The 15802-nt window shown below is 44.9% G+C and overlaps 1 protein-coding gene across 9 annotated transcripts in view; it reads left to right on the top strand.

Annotated features, from left to right (window-relative positions):
* Positions 1 to 15802, top strand: part of Zscan20 (zinc finger and SCAN domain containing 20) — a 40118-nt gene that overhangs the window by 11783 nt on the left and 12533 nt on the right. For 6 of the 9 annotated variants that reach the window (XR_012449985.1, XR_012449984.1, XR_012449986.1 and 3 more), the window contains 6 exons: positions 528 to 714; positions 1177 to 1253; positions 1518 to 1602; positions 3269 to 3955; positions 5038 to 5466; positions 6033 to 10568. Coding sequence is in view for 1 of the 9 variants with exons in the window: in XM_020176295.2 (XP_020031884.2) it covers positions 528 to 714; positions 1177 to 1253; positions 1518 to 1602; positions 3269 to 3955; positions 5038 to 5466; positions 6033 to 7288 (2721 nt within the window). In the remaining 8 variants the exon portion in view is untranslated. Of the gene's footprint in view, positions 1 to 527; positions 715 to 1176; positions 1254 to 1517; positions 1603 to 3268; positions 3956 to 5037; positions 5467 to 6032; positions 15533 to 15802 lie in introns of those variants that run through there. The other 3 variants (XR_012449987.1, XR_012449988.1, XM_020176295.2) reach the window with 3 other exon arrangements.

Here is a 15802-nt window from a genome sequence, read left to right as displayed (position 1 = left end):
AATGGAAACAAGAAGTTCTACTGATTTTTTGACTCTTCACTGTCACTTGAATGTACTTTTTTCTTTGTCAACAATTATCATGTATGGAATCAGAATCTTTGCTTAGGGATCATGATGGTTGGAGATGCTTGTGTCAATAGTAAAGATAATTATAAGTCTGGTCACACAGTTCGTCTGTAGATTATAATTACTCAAGAAGCAAGCCACCTATTTTCATGCTTATAAATGATTTTTTAATGTCACAGAATTTTATACAATTTATTTCTTTATGAGTCAGAAATATTTTGAAGAGTGGCAGTCTTTTTGAAACGCTTCTCTAGCCTTCCAGTGTTGAACAAAACTACTCATTTGGTGGTGTAAATACTGGGTTACTAAAGTCAGCTTTTTCATTATACTTGAAGCCCTTTTTGGATCTTAAAAGAGGTACTAACCCCTGGACCACAGTCATACTTAAAATAATATTCCCTGCCCTGGTGATGTGGGCCTTTTTGAACTGACAGTTGAGAAATTTGATCATCTATGTGTAGGAACTGGAGTTGTGTGCAGAAGAGACCAGGTCCTTAAAGGCAGTACAAGAATTCCAAAGCCTCCAGCACCAGCCAGCAGATCACTGGCCTGAGGGACAGTCCCAGAAGCAGTGGGTGAAGAGTACATGCCCTGATCTTCCCAAGCATCTAAACACCAAGATGGCATCTCGGCCCTTGAGAGAGAGTGGTGAGTACCAAGAATCTAGAGTTGGAATGAAGCCTTCTCCCTCAAGTGAGAAGGTTGGGAGGTAAGGAAAAGTAAATGAAGGAGGGAGAATGTGTAGAATTCAAGGCAAGGGATAGATAGGTGTCTGATGGACACGCTTATAGACAAGTAAGGAAAGAAAATGTGTAGAGGAGGAGGAAGCTCCTACAAGACTGACATGCACCACTGTGGCTCCACTGGTACAGGTTGGGACTGGGGTGGGTAGGAATCATAGGACCCAAGGCTAGCATCCCACACATGGCACATCACTTAAGACAGCTTGGGAGCTCCATGCTCTAGAAGGTAATTAAAAGGGGAAGTCTGTGCTGGACGTGGGAATAGCCTCAGTATGATTCAAGTATGATTTTTGGCAAGCTGGATCTCAGAGGGAGGTGGCTCTTGGGATCCAGAGCTTGGGTATCAGAAGCTTTTGCTTTTCTTCAGCTGTCCTTACTCCCCGAGTCCCTCCTGTTCCAAAGATGGGGAGTGTTGAAGATTGGGAAGTGACAGCTGAGTCCAAGGTAAGCTGCTGTTTTTAATTCTCTTCTTGTCATGACTCTTAACTGTGCTCTTGCTCTCCAGTGTCCTCCTCTCTCCCTGGCCTCTTCCCAGCAAAAGGGTTAAGGCACAGAGTGCTGTGTTAGCCTTTGCTCAGCCTCCATGGTCATGCTGCTGCTGTGATGCTAGCCCTACATCTCCCTGATCTTCCTTGGGGTCTGGTATGGCTCCCAGGCTGTTTTCAAGGGTGAGTGATGTTTAGGGTCCTTCTCTTGTGCATGTCACAGGAAGCCCTGGGCCCCAGTAAACATGCTGAGAAGGAGTTCTGCAAGAACCCACCAGGAGACGACTGTGGGAACAGCGTGTGTCTTGGTAAGGAAAACTTGCCCTTTCCCAGGGCCTAAGATGGCCCATTTCTGGTATGCTCAGTTCCCAAAGAGGGTTTCTCTGCTCCCTTAAGAATCATAGCTCTGCAGTCTCTGGAATTTTAAAGAGAGGAAGAAGATTTGTTCCTTGTAGCTAACATTGTTACAGCCGGGAGAGAGTCTGGCTGGAGTGGGGCTGGCTTGAAGCCCATATGACTAGCACAGACTCTTTTCTGTATAGGTTCACCTGTGTGGGAAGGCAGACACTAATGAGCCCTCACACTGTGGATTCTGGGGTCACCATGAGGGAGTTAAACACATGAATGGGGTGAAGTAGAAGAGACTGTGACAGGTCTGACTCACAGTCAGTTAGATACTAGAACCTTGTTGGCTGCTTGCTTGACAGTGGGATTCCTTTTTTATACATGAGATCTGGGGGAAATAGTGTTTAAAGGCACCAACTTTGGGAAATGCTGAGTTAGATTATCCTGAAGCCTCTTTTAGATCTAAAATCTTTTTTCATCTCGTTTTCTTTAATTCTTTTTTTTTTGGTGATACTGGGGTTTGAACTCCAAGTCTTATCCTTGCTAGGCAGCCACTGTACCACTTGAGCCATGCCCCAACCCTTTTTGCTTTGGTTATTTTTCAAATAGGGTCTCACTTTTATGCTGGATCTTGATCCTCCATGTGCTTCCTATGTACCTGGGATGATAGGCACATAACACCATGCCGAGCTTTTTTTTTTCTTTTGTCTTTTTGTGGTACTGGGATTTGAACTCTGGGTCTTATGCTCACTAGGCAAGCATTCTACTACTTGAGCCACTTCACCAGCCCATGCCCAGATTTCTGTTGTTTGAGATAGGGTCTCGTGAACTTTTTGCCCAGGGTGGCCTTGAACTACGGTCTTCCCAATCTCTGCCTTAGGCATGAGCCACCATACCTGGCCAAATATTTATTTTAATTAAAGTCTTTCTATTTTGCTAGGACTAGGAGCTATTGGAACAGCAGTTCTTTAAATATAGCTAACTGTTTGAAAAAATCAGAACATTTATTTTCTCATATTATTAGAAGTCCAGAGGAGGAAGCATTCCAACTATAGTACACATTAGCTCAGCAGTGCCCCAATGGCCCTACATTCTTTTTCTCTCTACCATACTCAGGATTTGCTTCATATTAAAACTTGTTTTGTATTACGGTAAAAAGAGGGATGCCAGTGGGCATCCTGGAAATCACAGGTTTCCTGGTAAGAGACTCACAACACACACACACACACACACACACACACACACACACACACACACACAGAGAATCCTTTCCCCAACAATGGAATTTGGTCTGACTGGGCTGATTTAGGTCATATCTCTGTCTCCACAGACAGATAGACACTTTTTTTTTCTTTTTTTTTTTTTTGGTGCTGAGATTGAACCCAGGGCCTCACGCATGCTAGGCAAGCGCTGTACCACCGAGCTACATCCCAGCCCATAGTCACTTTTTGATGTGATATATTTCACAATAATAGCCAGTCCTATTACTTCTGTTACTTTTCCTCAAGGAGATTAGCATGGAATCTTTCAACATCCTCTTTAAGGGAAAGGATATAAGTTTCAGGGACATTTCAGACTGTTCAACAGATAAATCATTTCTACTCAGTCATTTCTCTTCTTTTTGTGTAGGAGTTCCAGTTTTAAAACCAAGTATCACCTCCCAGAGAGAACCTGGACCAGAATTCTGGGATCTCAGTCTTACACATTCTGGAAAAAGGAACACTGCAGATTGCAGCCTCCATAGTGAGCAAACAAAACCAGCTCAGGCATTGGCCTGGAGGGAATCAAGTTCCTGGGAAGAGCAGTACCAATGGGATGTGGATGATATGAAGGTGTCAGGTGTTCACTGGGGCTATGAGGAGACCAAGACTTTCTTGGCAATTTTGAGTGAGTCTTCTTTCTCTGAAAAGCTCCGGACTTGTCACCAGAACCGCCAGATATACCGGGCTATTTCAGAAAGGCTAAGGGCACGGGGCTTCCTGCGGACCCTAGAGCAGTGTCGCTACAGGGTCAAAAACCTCCTACGGAATTATCGGAAAGCCAAGAGCAGCCACCCACCAGGGACCTGTCCCTTTTATGAGGAGCTGGAGGCCCTGGTGAGGGCTCGGACAGCCATCAGAGCCACAGATGGCCCAGGAGAGGCTATGGCACTCCCTAGGCTGGGGGATAGTGATGCTGAGATGGATGAGCAGGAGGAAGGTGGCTGGGAGCCCGAGGAAGCCGCAGAAGACTGTGACAGTGCTGGCCTGGCCACTGATGAATCTGTCCATGGGCCCAGGATTGCAGGGGGCCCAGCTCTGCTCCAGAGTCGTGTTGGTAAGAACATGGGGGTTTAACCAGATGCAGATTCTTACCCTCTTACCAGCCAGGCTGCTGCTCCCCGAGGTCAAGCACAGGCTGCAATTCTGGGTTGATGCCACTAGAGTAAGGCACTATTTCCTTAAGTCTTTCTCAGACCCACCTCTCTTCTCCTGTGATGAAGTCTCCTTACCCAAGTTTTCTTAGTTACAGAAGCAAACACTTTTAAAGCCTCAACAGACCTTACAGCAAGAATCCAGTATTTGTCCAGGTGTGTCCCTATTAATATGGGGATGATCATAGGTATTGCATGAGTGAGCTTTTAATTCCCATAGGTATATGTGTCTTTTAATGTATAAGAGCACATAATCATATGATTTCACAGATGGTAAATTTGTTAAAGAAAGCTAGATAGTGAAATACTGATTAAATAGAGAAGAAGCCATGACAATGTTGGCTGGACATTCAATGTGTGGTAAACACCCAGTTGTTGTAAAAGTGAAACACTGAAGCTCAAGAGATGAAGCATCTTACCTACAGACAAGCAGAGGTAGGAGCAGAGCCCAAGCTCCTGCCAGTTTCATGTGATTTTCTTCCCCTATGATGCCACTCTGGGCTGCATCACTTACCTCAGAGGAACTGAGACTAGACCTCCTTAGCAAAAGAGGAAAGAGCATCCTCAGTTGGATTCTTTGCATGGTTATTTGAAATCCATCTATATTTTTGATCTTTTCTGTTTTCTTAAAAGGAGAATTAACAAAGGAGATAGAGGGTTGTATTGAGTGACTATAGGGAGAATCTTATAGATCCCAATTATCAGTCAGCTGACAGCAAGTGAGTGGTACAGTTGATAGACTATGGCCACCTAAGTCCTCTCCTTCAGGAAGACTGGAAGTACTAATAGAATCTCTTAGAAGGGGTGGGGTAGAATGTATTAGCTGAATTTCCTAGCATGCCCTGAGAAACAAGTTTGTGTTCCCAGGCTCCTGGACAGTTTCTGAGATGCCTGTATTCTAGATATTAAGAAAGGCAGGTGACCCCAGTCCCTAATAACCTCGGCAAATTTTAAGTCTCACACCTAAACTCTTCACTCCTGACAGCAGGTGTGCACTGGGGCTACGAGGAAACCAAGGCCTTCCTGGCAATTCTTAGTGAGTCCCCATTTTCTGAAAAGCTTCGCACCTGTCACCAGAACAGCCAGGTATACCGGGCCATTGCAGAACGGCTGTGTGCACTGGGCTTTCTGCGGACACTGGAGCAATGTCGCTATAGATTCAAAAACCTCCTTCGAAGCTACCGGAAAGCCAAGAGCAGCTGCCCACCAGGGACATGTCCCTTCTATGAAGAACTGGACTCACTGATGAGGGCTCGGACTGCGGTCAGTGCCATGGAAACTGTTAGGGAAGCCACAGGTGTCCCTGGGTCTGGGCAGAGCAATATTGAGGCTGATGAGCAGGAGGACTGGGGTGAGATGGCAGAAGAAGATGCCATCAAACCTCCAACCCCATGTCCTAAAATTCCAGACACAGGTAAGCCTAGAATCACTGGGTATTCACAAAATCTGCAGGCATGTAAAAAGAGGGCAGCCAGGTGCATTGTCTTTTGTCCCTGAGCTAAAAGAGAGAATGGATTGCATGAAAAGGATATGTGCTTTGCTGAGATTATCACTAAACTTAGTGTGGTCCCCCACATAATATAGCTTAGTTTTTACTGGGATGTGCCTGGGCAATTATAGAACTGACAGTGTTCTAAGACACAGGAACCACTGAATGTACTGGAAGGAAGAAAATGTTCATTGTTGAATGTGAGATAGGAGAGTTGGTCAGGGAGGCTGATTAAGCCAACTGCTTGGTCTGGGCTTCACAGATCCCTTGATGGGGTCACCATGTCCCCAGGCTATAATGCTCAGCTTTGCAAGTTTAGAAACACATTTGTGCACCAATACTTGATAAATTTCATGTTAGTCATATTTATAAGATGTGACATATAAGACACAAATTCAGATTAGTCAAATTCACAAGATATAAGGTACAAATACATAAATAAATGCTAACTACTGAGTGAACAAAAACTGCATTTCTGTTCATTCTTTCAGGTTTTGAATTGAGGCATGAGGATGAAGACCAGATTTCAGAGCAGGACATTTTTGAGGATTTGCCTGGGACCTTATCAAAATGCACTACAGAGTCTGTTTTCCAAGCCCCTGATTGGGGGGAAGACAGTGAAAATGAAAACGAAAGTAAAATGAAGTGTGAAACTCCCCCACAGGAACAGTGGGAAGAGTGTTCCTCTGAGGAGGACTTAGAAAAACTCATTGACCATCAAGGCCTGTACCTTGTGGAGAAACCCTACAAGTGCAAAACGTGTGTGAAAAGCTTCAGTCGGAGCTCGCACTTCATTGCCCACCAGAGGACCCACATAGGTGAGAAACCTTACAAATGCCTTGACTGTGGAAAAAGCTTTAGTGATCGCTCCAACCTCAATACCCATCAGAGAATCCACATGGGGGAGAAGCCATACAAATACCTTGAATATGAGAAAAGTTTCAGTGACCACTCTAATCTTGTCACCCATCAGAGAATCCACACAGGGGAAAAGCCTTATAAATGTGGGGAGTGTTGGAAAAGCTTCAACCAGAGCTCAAACCTTCTGAAACATCAGAGAATCCACTTTGGAGGAAGTTCTGACCAGTGTAGTGAGCCTGGGGAGAGTTTTCGACAAAGACCATCACTTAGTGCTCACTGGCAAAATTCTGCAGAGGAGACAGCTGAACAACCACAGAGTGTCAGTGCAAACTTGAGCTCTCCTGGGCCCCACAGTACCAACTTGGGGGAGAAAGTATATCAATGCTCTGAATGTGGTAGATGCTTCTCAAAGAGCTCTGCCCTCATTAGCCACCAAAGAATCCACACAGGAGAGAAACCGTATGAGTGTGCTGAATGTGGGAAAAGCTTCAGCAAGAGCTCCACCCTGGCCAACCACCAGCGAACCCACACAGGGGAGAAGCCATATAAGTGTGTGGACTGTGGGAAGTGCTTCAGTGAGCGTTCCAAGCTCATCACACACCAGAGAGTGCACACTGGAGAGAAGCCCTACAAATGCCTTGAGTGTGGAAAGTTCTTCCGGGACCGTTCTAACCTTATCACTCACCAGAGGATTCACACAGGAGAGAAGCCGTATAAGTGCAGAGAATGTGGGAAATGCTTTAACCAGAGCTCCAGTCTTATTATTCACCAGAGAATCCACACCGGGGAGAAACCCTACAAGTGCATGGAGTGCGGCAAAGACTTCAACAACAGCTCCCACTTCAGTGCCCACCGGAGAACCCATGCAGGAGGGAAAGCGTCATAGGAGACCCCTCTCCCCAGTAAAACAGTGACGTGTATATTTACATCTCCTAAGATTCTAAAATGTACTAGAAAGAAACCTTCCAGTTTTTAAGCTTTGTGTATACCCAGGGAAATAATCTTGGTAAAATCCAGGTAATTTGGAAGAGAATTATGAATACTAAGGATCCAGATTTGAAGTCACTTTTCTCAAGTGTAATTTGTTTTTCTTCCTATAAAAACCGGCATAATCCTCAGGCTGTTCTTACATTTGCTATTGTGTAAGAGCTTTATCAGTATTTGAGCCAGACTGGTGACTTGGGGGATTAGCTCAGTTAGTAGCCCTGAGCAGTGATTCCAAACTTTCACTGTGCTTTTGCACTGTCTACGTGCACACACCCATGGGCAGTGGTTTTCATATGTGGCAGGGTGCAGTCGGGGCATATCCTCTCAGGAGAACCTTGAGACCCCCCTGGTGAGGGCATAACTAAGAACCAGTGGCCTAGAGCATTCCACCATGAGCTGAGCAACAAGTAGGAATAGCAGTGACAGCGTTACAAAATCATTATTAGCAATAGCAAAAATAGTATTTGATGAGTATTTTCTCTTTGTCAGGCTCTGTGCTAAGCACCTTATATACATCATCTCATTTAATCCTCTTGACAGTCCCAGGAGATAGCTACTGATTTTCTCCCTATTTCTTAGAAGAGAAAACTGAGGCTTGGGAAAGTTAAATAACCCACACATCTGAAAATGAGAGAAAATTCAGCCAGACCTTTGGAGTCTGAGGACCTCCCAGTGCTTCACTGAGTTCCCTTTCAAAACATTAGGGCAGGTAACTCTAGTGCCAGGATCTCAATGTGTGGTAATTATTTAATGAATTCTCCCTTTAAGAAATATGGAAGCCAAGAATCTAAAGATGAAAGATTTGTGTTCAGAACTGGTGAAGTGCTGTGAGCGAGGTTGAGCTGTTATCTAAGTGATGGATGTGAGTTTCCATCTTTACAGTAATATGGGTAAGAGATATAGGCGGATTGAGATTAGAAAAAATATGTAGCAAAGTGACGTGTCTTCCAATGAAATAGTGCTTTAGCTAAGGAAGTAGTGTTTAAGAGTCTCCTTTTCTTAGGGATCAGTCCTGCTTCTTGTTATACTTGGCTGATCACAGGTTAAGTCTTAACAGAACCAGGAGTTCCCCTCCAGTGCTCACTTACCCCAGTGTTTTGGCCTCTCTGGCCTATTTTTGTTCCTAGTCCTGATGCCAAGACTGAGGTGGATGGAGTTGGTGTGTGGTTCTCTACTGAGAGGTTCCACATTCTCTGTTCGTGGCAGCATTTTATCTTGAGCCCTCTTGTCCCAGGCCTACCCAGTGCTGGCCATTCAGACCAGTCTTTCACACAGACAGGCCAAATCAGAGAGGTTTACATAGAATGAGTTCCTCATCTGCAGCCCTTTGGCCTCCAGAGTTTCTCCTTAAAAGGAGTTAAAAATATTGGCCATGAACTTTGGTTTCTGTGCAGTTTTAAAGGAAAATCCCTTTCCCATTATCTCCCTATGACACTGGGATGATATTCATATCCTGGTTATTTCATGGCCTTGGGAAATACCTATCAGATAATGGGTGTGATGGAACCTTAAAGACTGGAACCTCTATTCATATGTGAAAAAGTAGGTGGAGAGTTTCTCTGTTTCCACAGGGGTCACTCCTTAACCCCTTCCCTGCTCCAGAACCTCCCCAAGAACCAGTCCATCTGGGGTCACAGCCAATTTACATTTCCTGACTCACCTTATCTCTGAGGGGCAGCAGTCATGGGATGGGCCATGGATTGAGGCCAGCAGATGTCAGTAACTACAATAAGATGATGATGTAGAAAACCATTAGTGCTGAAAGGAAGGTCCCAAAGGAGAGAAGGGGGCTCCAGAGAAAAGTACTGGGGGACATAAAACTTCTTAGCGCTATTAGGTTGTAGAATGAGGGAGGGGAGTGATGGGAGTTGAGACTGGATAGTGCTGGGGCAGGGTGTATATGAGTGGAACTTAAACACCAGCTAAGGGTGACATGTTCAGATATGCATTGTCAGAATCTCATAACTGATTGGAACTTGGGTATGCTGCAGTTAGAACCACTCTTGGAACACTGGCAATATTCCAGTTAATAGGTAAGGCCTGAACTAGGGCAGTGGTTACACAAAAGAGGAAGGGATGCATTTGTAGGGTTTCAGAGGCAGACTCGAGGACATCAGGGGAAAACTAGAATATCTTGGGTGACTGGGTAGAGCATGCATTACTCAGAATTGGGGACATGAAAAGATGCAAATAGTGCAGCAGGGCAGATTGTAAGTTTAGTTTGGGACATTTTGAACTCAAGGTGCTTAATAGGCATCCAGGTGACAATATTTATGTCTGGGCCTGAAATCAGAGGAGAATTTAGGCCTAGAGAATTATCTGCATGTGCATGGTAGTTAAACTCATGAGAAAGGGATTATGCTCAAAGTCAAAGAACTATCAAGACTAGGGCAGAACTTGAGAAGAACCAAAATGGGGAGAAAGGTACCCCTCAAAGGAGATCTGGATCACTTTCCACTCTCACTTCTGTCATCTTTTGGGCTCTGCCTCCCTTGCTTCTGACACTTGGATTCTCAGTGTAGTGGAAGCCAAATTGAGCTCTATCTGGAAGTGAGATGGTAGCCTTCTCTCTTCTTAGTGTCACTTTCCCTGCTATTGGGATTGTGCTAGTGTCTCCTGTTTTCAGTAAGTAGTTTTGATGCCTATTATCTGTCACTACTTTCTCACAGCTCTTAATTGTAGACTCAGCCATGAAAGCAAGGGCAGCATGGGCCAGGAGAGAACCCAGGGTCTAAGTGATCCCTCACTCTCTGTCTACCTGACTCTTTGGAAGAAGTACTCTTTCAGGTGGTGTCATTGTTCAGGGCCTGTCCCACCACCTTGCTGGTGCACCCAGACATAACTCCAGAAGGTCTTTGTTACACGGATAAACTGACATCTGTTTTTACCCATCCTGCTCATCAGGAGTAGATTCTCACAGCAGAATGGTGGACAGTTGCTCACCTTGCATGGCCATGGGTCAGATCCTGGTTATGGGAAACTGAAGCAACAAATGGCTGCCCTGGGAGAGTGTTGTATGTGAGCTGCTAAAAGTGGGATCATCTCCCTTGACAGATGCATCTCCTTCCTTAATCTCTGTACCTTCCACCTTAGGAAGAGCATTCACTCCTTTGAAGTGATAAAGAGGCACCTAACCACTTCCCATTCCACAGACTCCTCATGATGCAGAAGAACCAAAGGTAAGGGCAGGACTATAATGCCTACAGCAGTTTTTTCCTGAGACTTGTTCCCCAGGGGCTGCCTTACTCTGACTGTACCACCCCCACCAAAGCAGTGTAAAACAACTGGTTTCTTGCTCCAGTGTGGATAGCTCTGCCCCCAGGGTGCAGAGAAGAGTTTATATTTAGTTGTTGTGTGGAGGGGGAGAAACCCCAAAGGGGTTGGGATGTAGTTTTTGAAGTCATGCCTGCAGCAGAGTTCAGAGTGGAAGTGAATTAGTTGGTGTTTGTGTTTGTGCTCCACAGCGCTTTCCCAAGGCTTGCTTTTCTATGTCTTATGTCTTTCTTATTTACTACTGTGTAATGCTGATGACTTCTGAATCCATGTCCTACTCAGGCTTCTCCTCTTGGAAGCCCAGCTGCCTTCCAGCCAGCCCTACTTGTGTGACTCCTGGGCCCCGCAAAGGCCCACATCCACCTGCAGCCATCTTCAATCTCTCTGCCCATCCATTCAGCATGTTAAGATGCTTGGAGGAGGCAGCAGAGAGCAGAAGAGGCCCTAGTTTCTTCTTATCTTATGGCTAGTTCTCCCACTCCGAAAGCTGACAGTGTCTTTGTTATAAGAGCCACTTGGTTAAGTCAAGAGCCTCAGAACAGTGAACTACAAAATCTAATGCAATAATTTTGTCCAAACACACTGAACAAGTAGACTGGGGATTCTCACGGGCACTAATTTTCTACTCCAGCCACCATTAGTTATTCTCTACATGTAGATTCTGATAATTTCTGCTATCACATGATATTTCTAAAATCACATTTAGTTTTCATATTTTCATTGTAGGAAAATACCCCATAATTGTGCCACCAAAAGGACAAGGGTCATAGGAAGGCAGGTTAGGAAAACAAGAGTCTCTAAGTCTGCTCCTAGGTGGCGTTATGCCTGGGCTGACAGCTTTTCTCACTGAGCTCAGGAAGCCCTACTTTGGTGACAGGTGACAATAGTGACACAGGGGAAGAAGGCTTCTCTTTTTCCACTTAGAACATGACTTGGCTTCATTGCTTTGGGGAACTGATAGACCATAAAGTAGTTTCTGTGTATTTAGAGGCAGCCATGACCATCAGGAGGTAGCTGAAGGGTGCACCCTGGAGGCAGTGGTAACAAGTTCCTTTGTAATCCCAGGGGACATGGCAGGAATGGACACCCTCATGGACAGCATCTGATAGGGATGGGTTTGTTCATTACCACACCTGGGGAGCCCTGCACCTGAAGTTTCCAAGGAATAGGTGTAGGAGGTGAGGCTAGGTAGGTAGGAGGTCATGTTAACCCCATCTAGTGTGTCCTGGGGAAACAGTACAGGTGTTACCTGCAGGGACATATCTTGAACAATTAATTTCTTAAGGAAACTAGACATTTTTGATTGATTTTGGTGACTGAAATTAAAATGGATTAAAATAGCATCCAGGAGGCTCTGGACTTAAGGTCCAGTTCTAAAACAAAACAGATCCTTTGGTTTGCAGTGTGTGTGCCTGATTTCATTTTATCTGGCTTTGTTTTTACTTCTCTATCCTTTATTGCTTTCTTTTTCCTGCATTATGTACATCTTCTAAAGCTAGTCAAATTCTATTTGGAGATGGAATGGTTTGATTAATGAAAACTACTGCAAAAAAAAAAAGAACTTGGTTTTGGATTCTTCTGACATTTTCCTGGTTACACAAAAAGGGTAAAGGAAAGAAGGAGGAGAAATAATTGAGACACAGTGTGGCCATCATCACTGAAATTGGAGCCCAGGATCTCAAGACCCTTGTGCTGGGGAAGCATCTTTCTCTCTCTCCTCTTTCTGCTTCTTCAGGCATGGATATATACAACCTCATTGCCTCTTGCCCATTACAAATGGCCCCTTGGTTTCTGGCCTTCTGCACATATCAACTTTATGTCTCCAGGATCTCTGTGCTAGGAAATCTGAAGTATCCAAGACAGGGATGATTATGGATGAAAGGAAAGCCAGGAGTTCTCAGAGGGCTGAGTCTTACTGACTGCTCTGATTTGCTTCCCACTTCAGGAACAGAGCTAATGCCCTTCCTATTTGAGAAAGAGGGGAGAGCAGGTTTTCTTGGGGGATTTTTGTCCTTCCTCCACCCATTTTCTGTCTGGTAACATTAAAAACACTTTGAGTTTAAGGTTGAAGTTTCCTTATAAACTGTCACTCTGTTATCCTTATTGGGTGGGATATAGGCAACTGATTGTCCTTGAATTCAGATTGTGAATTGGTAGAAAGAGAGCATGATATTTCAGACATCGACATGGCTTTGCTCAGCATCCATAGGTAATCTGTTCTTCCTGCAAAAGTCAGAACCTTGTGTGTAGGCAGTAGTTGTGGTTGGCATGTGCTGATGTTTTGCATATCCTGGTACAGAGGTGAGACCTGGAAGGAAGTGTCATGGTCTCCTTGAGGAGCAAGCTCTGGGTCTTGTTGGCATGTTTTCATGTAACTTCTTCCTAGCAGTTGCTACACTATTGACCAGACCTACAGGACATACCTTCCTGGAAGACAGGACAGAGGCCACAGACTCCTTGTCTACGCTCTTGCTGTTAACCGTGGTTTAACCACAAGCATAAAAGCTACTTACAATGCTGGGGTCCACTAAGGTTGGCCAGCCAATCCAGGCAGGAACAAGAACTCGAAAGGGTCCAATCTAGACAGCCTGAGAACTGGTCAAGGCCTGTATATTTGAGAATTTAACACCAGGAAATAAACTTACCCAGGGAGATGCCTCATTGGGGTTGGCTGTATTGGCTCTCATGTCAAAGAGGATGGATGCTCATGTGGCCAGAATTTCTGGACTGAACCAGGAATCTGAGTGATGGGGTACTCGATCCTCAGCCAGAGTGGGTGCCATCAGGTGAGATCAGAACATCTTTGGTGTTGAGGTCTGGAGAGGAGGAGTGAGGGATCTGATCATTACAGAGCTCAGGCAGCTTGAGGAAGGAGCCAGGTCAGTCTCAAAGGATTGAGAGGTGATGAGAGGAAACTGGAAAGAAGGAAGTAGGTAAGGAGGACAAACAGGAAGAGTTGTAGATGAACAGATAGGGGAGGAGACAGCCACCATTGGAAGATAGGAAGGGTAAGAGGTGGAAGATAGGAAGGGTAAGAGGTAGAAATAGGGGCCAGCTGCCCAGTGTTCAGTGAGTGAGGTTGGCAGCCAGCCAGGAGAGGCAGACATTGGGCAGGTAGAACTGAGGAGGAGAGCAGGAACTGGAGCATGGGGAGGAGCATGTAGAGGACAATCACCAGGCAGCTTCTTCACGATTCCCAAGTGAGAAATGAAGGGATGGACCAATTACTCCAATACCTTATCTTTTTGTGATTCAGACACCATAGTAATCAAGACCAAGGATTCTTGGGGTGTGCTGTTCAAGATGGCAGCTACTAGCTGTATGTATTTGTGGAGCCCTTGCCATGTGGCAAGTCTGAATTGAGATGTGTTGTAAGTGTAAAATACACACCAGATTCTGAAGACTGATTTGAAAAAAAAAACAAAAGATTTCACTATTTTTTATACTGGTTACATCTAGAAATGATAATATTTTGGATAGGTTAGGTTCAATAAAATATATTACTAAAATTAATTTCACCCGCTTCTTTTTACTCTTATAAAGTGGTTGCCAGAAAGCTTTAAATTGTACATGCCATTTGCATTTGTGGGTTGTGTTGTTTCTATTCATAGCACTATTCTAGGGCCTGAACTAGACCCTCACAGCCTCACTGCATAGACAAAGCAATCAAATCCTAGGGGCTTATTCACACTCAGTGTAGCAGCATGTGGCCTGGGATCCATGATGGTAGATCACATCAGTGTAGGGCCTTCTCTATAATCCCAGCTGGTCAGATGGGAGCTTTTGCTGTGTGCATGCTGCCCTATGTCTATGTCTTTTCACAAGCCCAGGCCTTACATAACTCATTATCACTCTTACAGGGAAGGCCACTAAATGATGGGTCATATGGACCAAATGAAAGCAGTCACAACCCAATGGCCTCCCAGGATGTAATAGAGAGCTGAGTTGGGGTATTAGGAACTGAAAAGTTTCTGAAACTGGTATAGAGTAAAGGAGGGAAGTCAAAATCTTAGACTTGGTCTATATGACACATCCGTGTCTTCAAAATCTCAGAGTTTATCTCCTTGAATCCTACTTGTGTGAAGTTTTCAAGTGAAGATGTTATTCCCACTTCCCAGAAACTGAGGCTCACAAAGAGAACATGGCCATAAGCCCATAGTCTGATGAACACAGAGGTGGAATTGAAGAAGTTTTTTAACCAGGATTCCTCATGGCTGGTTCAGTGCTCTTTCCATTCAGCCTATGATGCAGAGGATTGAAAAGAAAGTCCATTGATCACTATGATGCACCTTTCCCACCCTCAGGACTTCCCAGTGCTTATTCCTGTAGGATTCTGTGGTATGGAAGATGGATTTTGTTGCATACCTTAGGTATACAAGTCAGTAGCTCCCTATCCATATAGATCTGAATACTGGGTCAGGGTCAAAGTCCATCCCAACCCTACCCCCCTGAGTCCTCAATGATCCAGCTTAGTTTTCTTGTTCCTTGCCCAGTGCTATGTGTGCTTCTGCAGGGGCTACTGTTCCACACCCCTCTCCTGTGTTTATCCTACAGATGAATTGTCTGAAACAATGCCCAGTGTTGGGAGTACCTGGCTCTCCCAGGCCTCCCTCACATTGCTGCTTTTATTGATCATCCCTTCCTAATGCCCTGGGCTGCTGCTTCTGATGCCTGTTGTGCCCCACAAACCCATCCATCCATCCCCTTTGAAGTCCTGCTCCCCATTAACCAACCCCCTTTAGCCTCCACCTACTGTTCTGCCTTTCCTGGAGGATCCTGCTTCCTTTCATATGTAGGCTGCTTGGTTGCTTGCACCCAGGGGCCTGTTAGTGGGGAGGCAGTTTTGTTCTTCTCACTCCTCTTTGCTCCCTCGACATTTTTACTTCTTTCCTCCCTATTCATTTGGGTAATAATTAAGAGCTAATTACCTGCAAAAGGCCTAAGGATCTGAGTTGTGTGATGGTAATTTCAGCTTCACTGTAGCTCAATGAGACAGTGTTGTTACCATTCCTATTTTACAAAGGGGCCAGAGAAGCTCAGGTTAGTAGCTTGCTTTAGGTCATAGAGGTAGTAATGTGGGAAAGCCCAGACTTCAACTCAAGTGCAGTAGTTTGGCTTCTGGGTGGTGCTCATAATTACT

This window comes from Castor canadensis, chromosome 7 (genome assembly GCF_047511655.1).
Source record: "Castor canadensis chromosome 7, mCasCan1.hap1v2, whole genome shotgun sequence".
NCBI classification, from domain to species: Eukaryota; Metazoa; Chordata; class Mammalia; order Rodentia; family Castoridae; genus Castor; species Castor canadensis.
The sequence above is the reverse complement of the archived record's forward strand: the minus strand, read 5'-3'. Positions and strand labels throughout refer to the sequence as shown.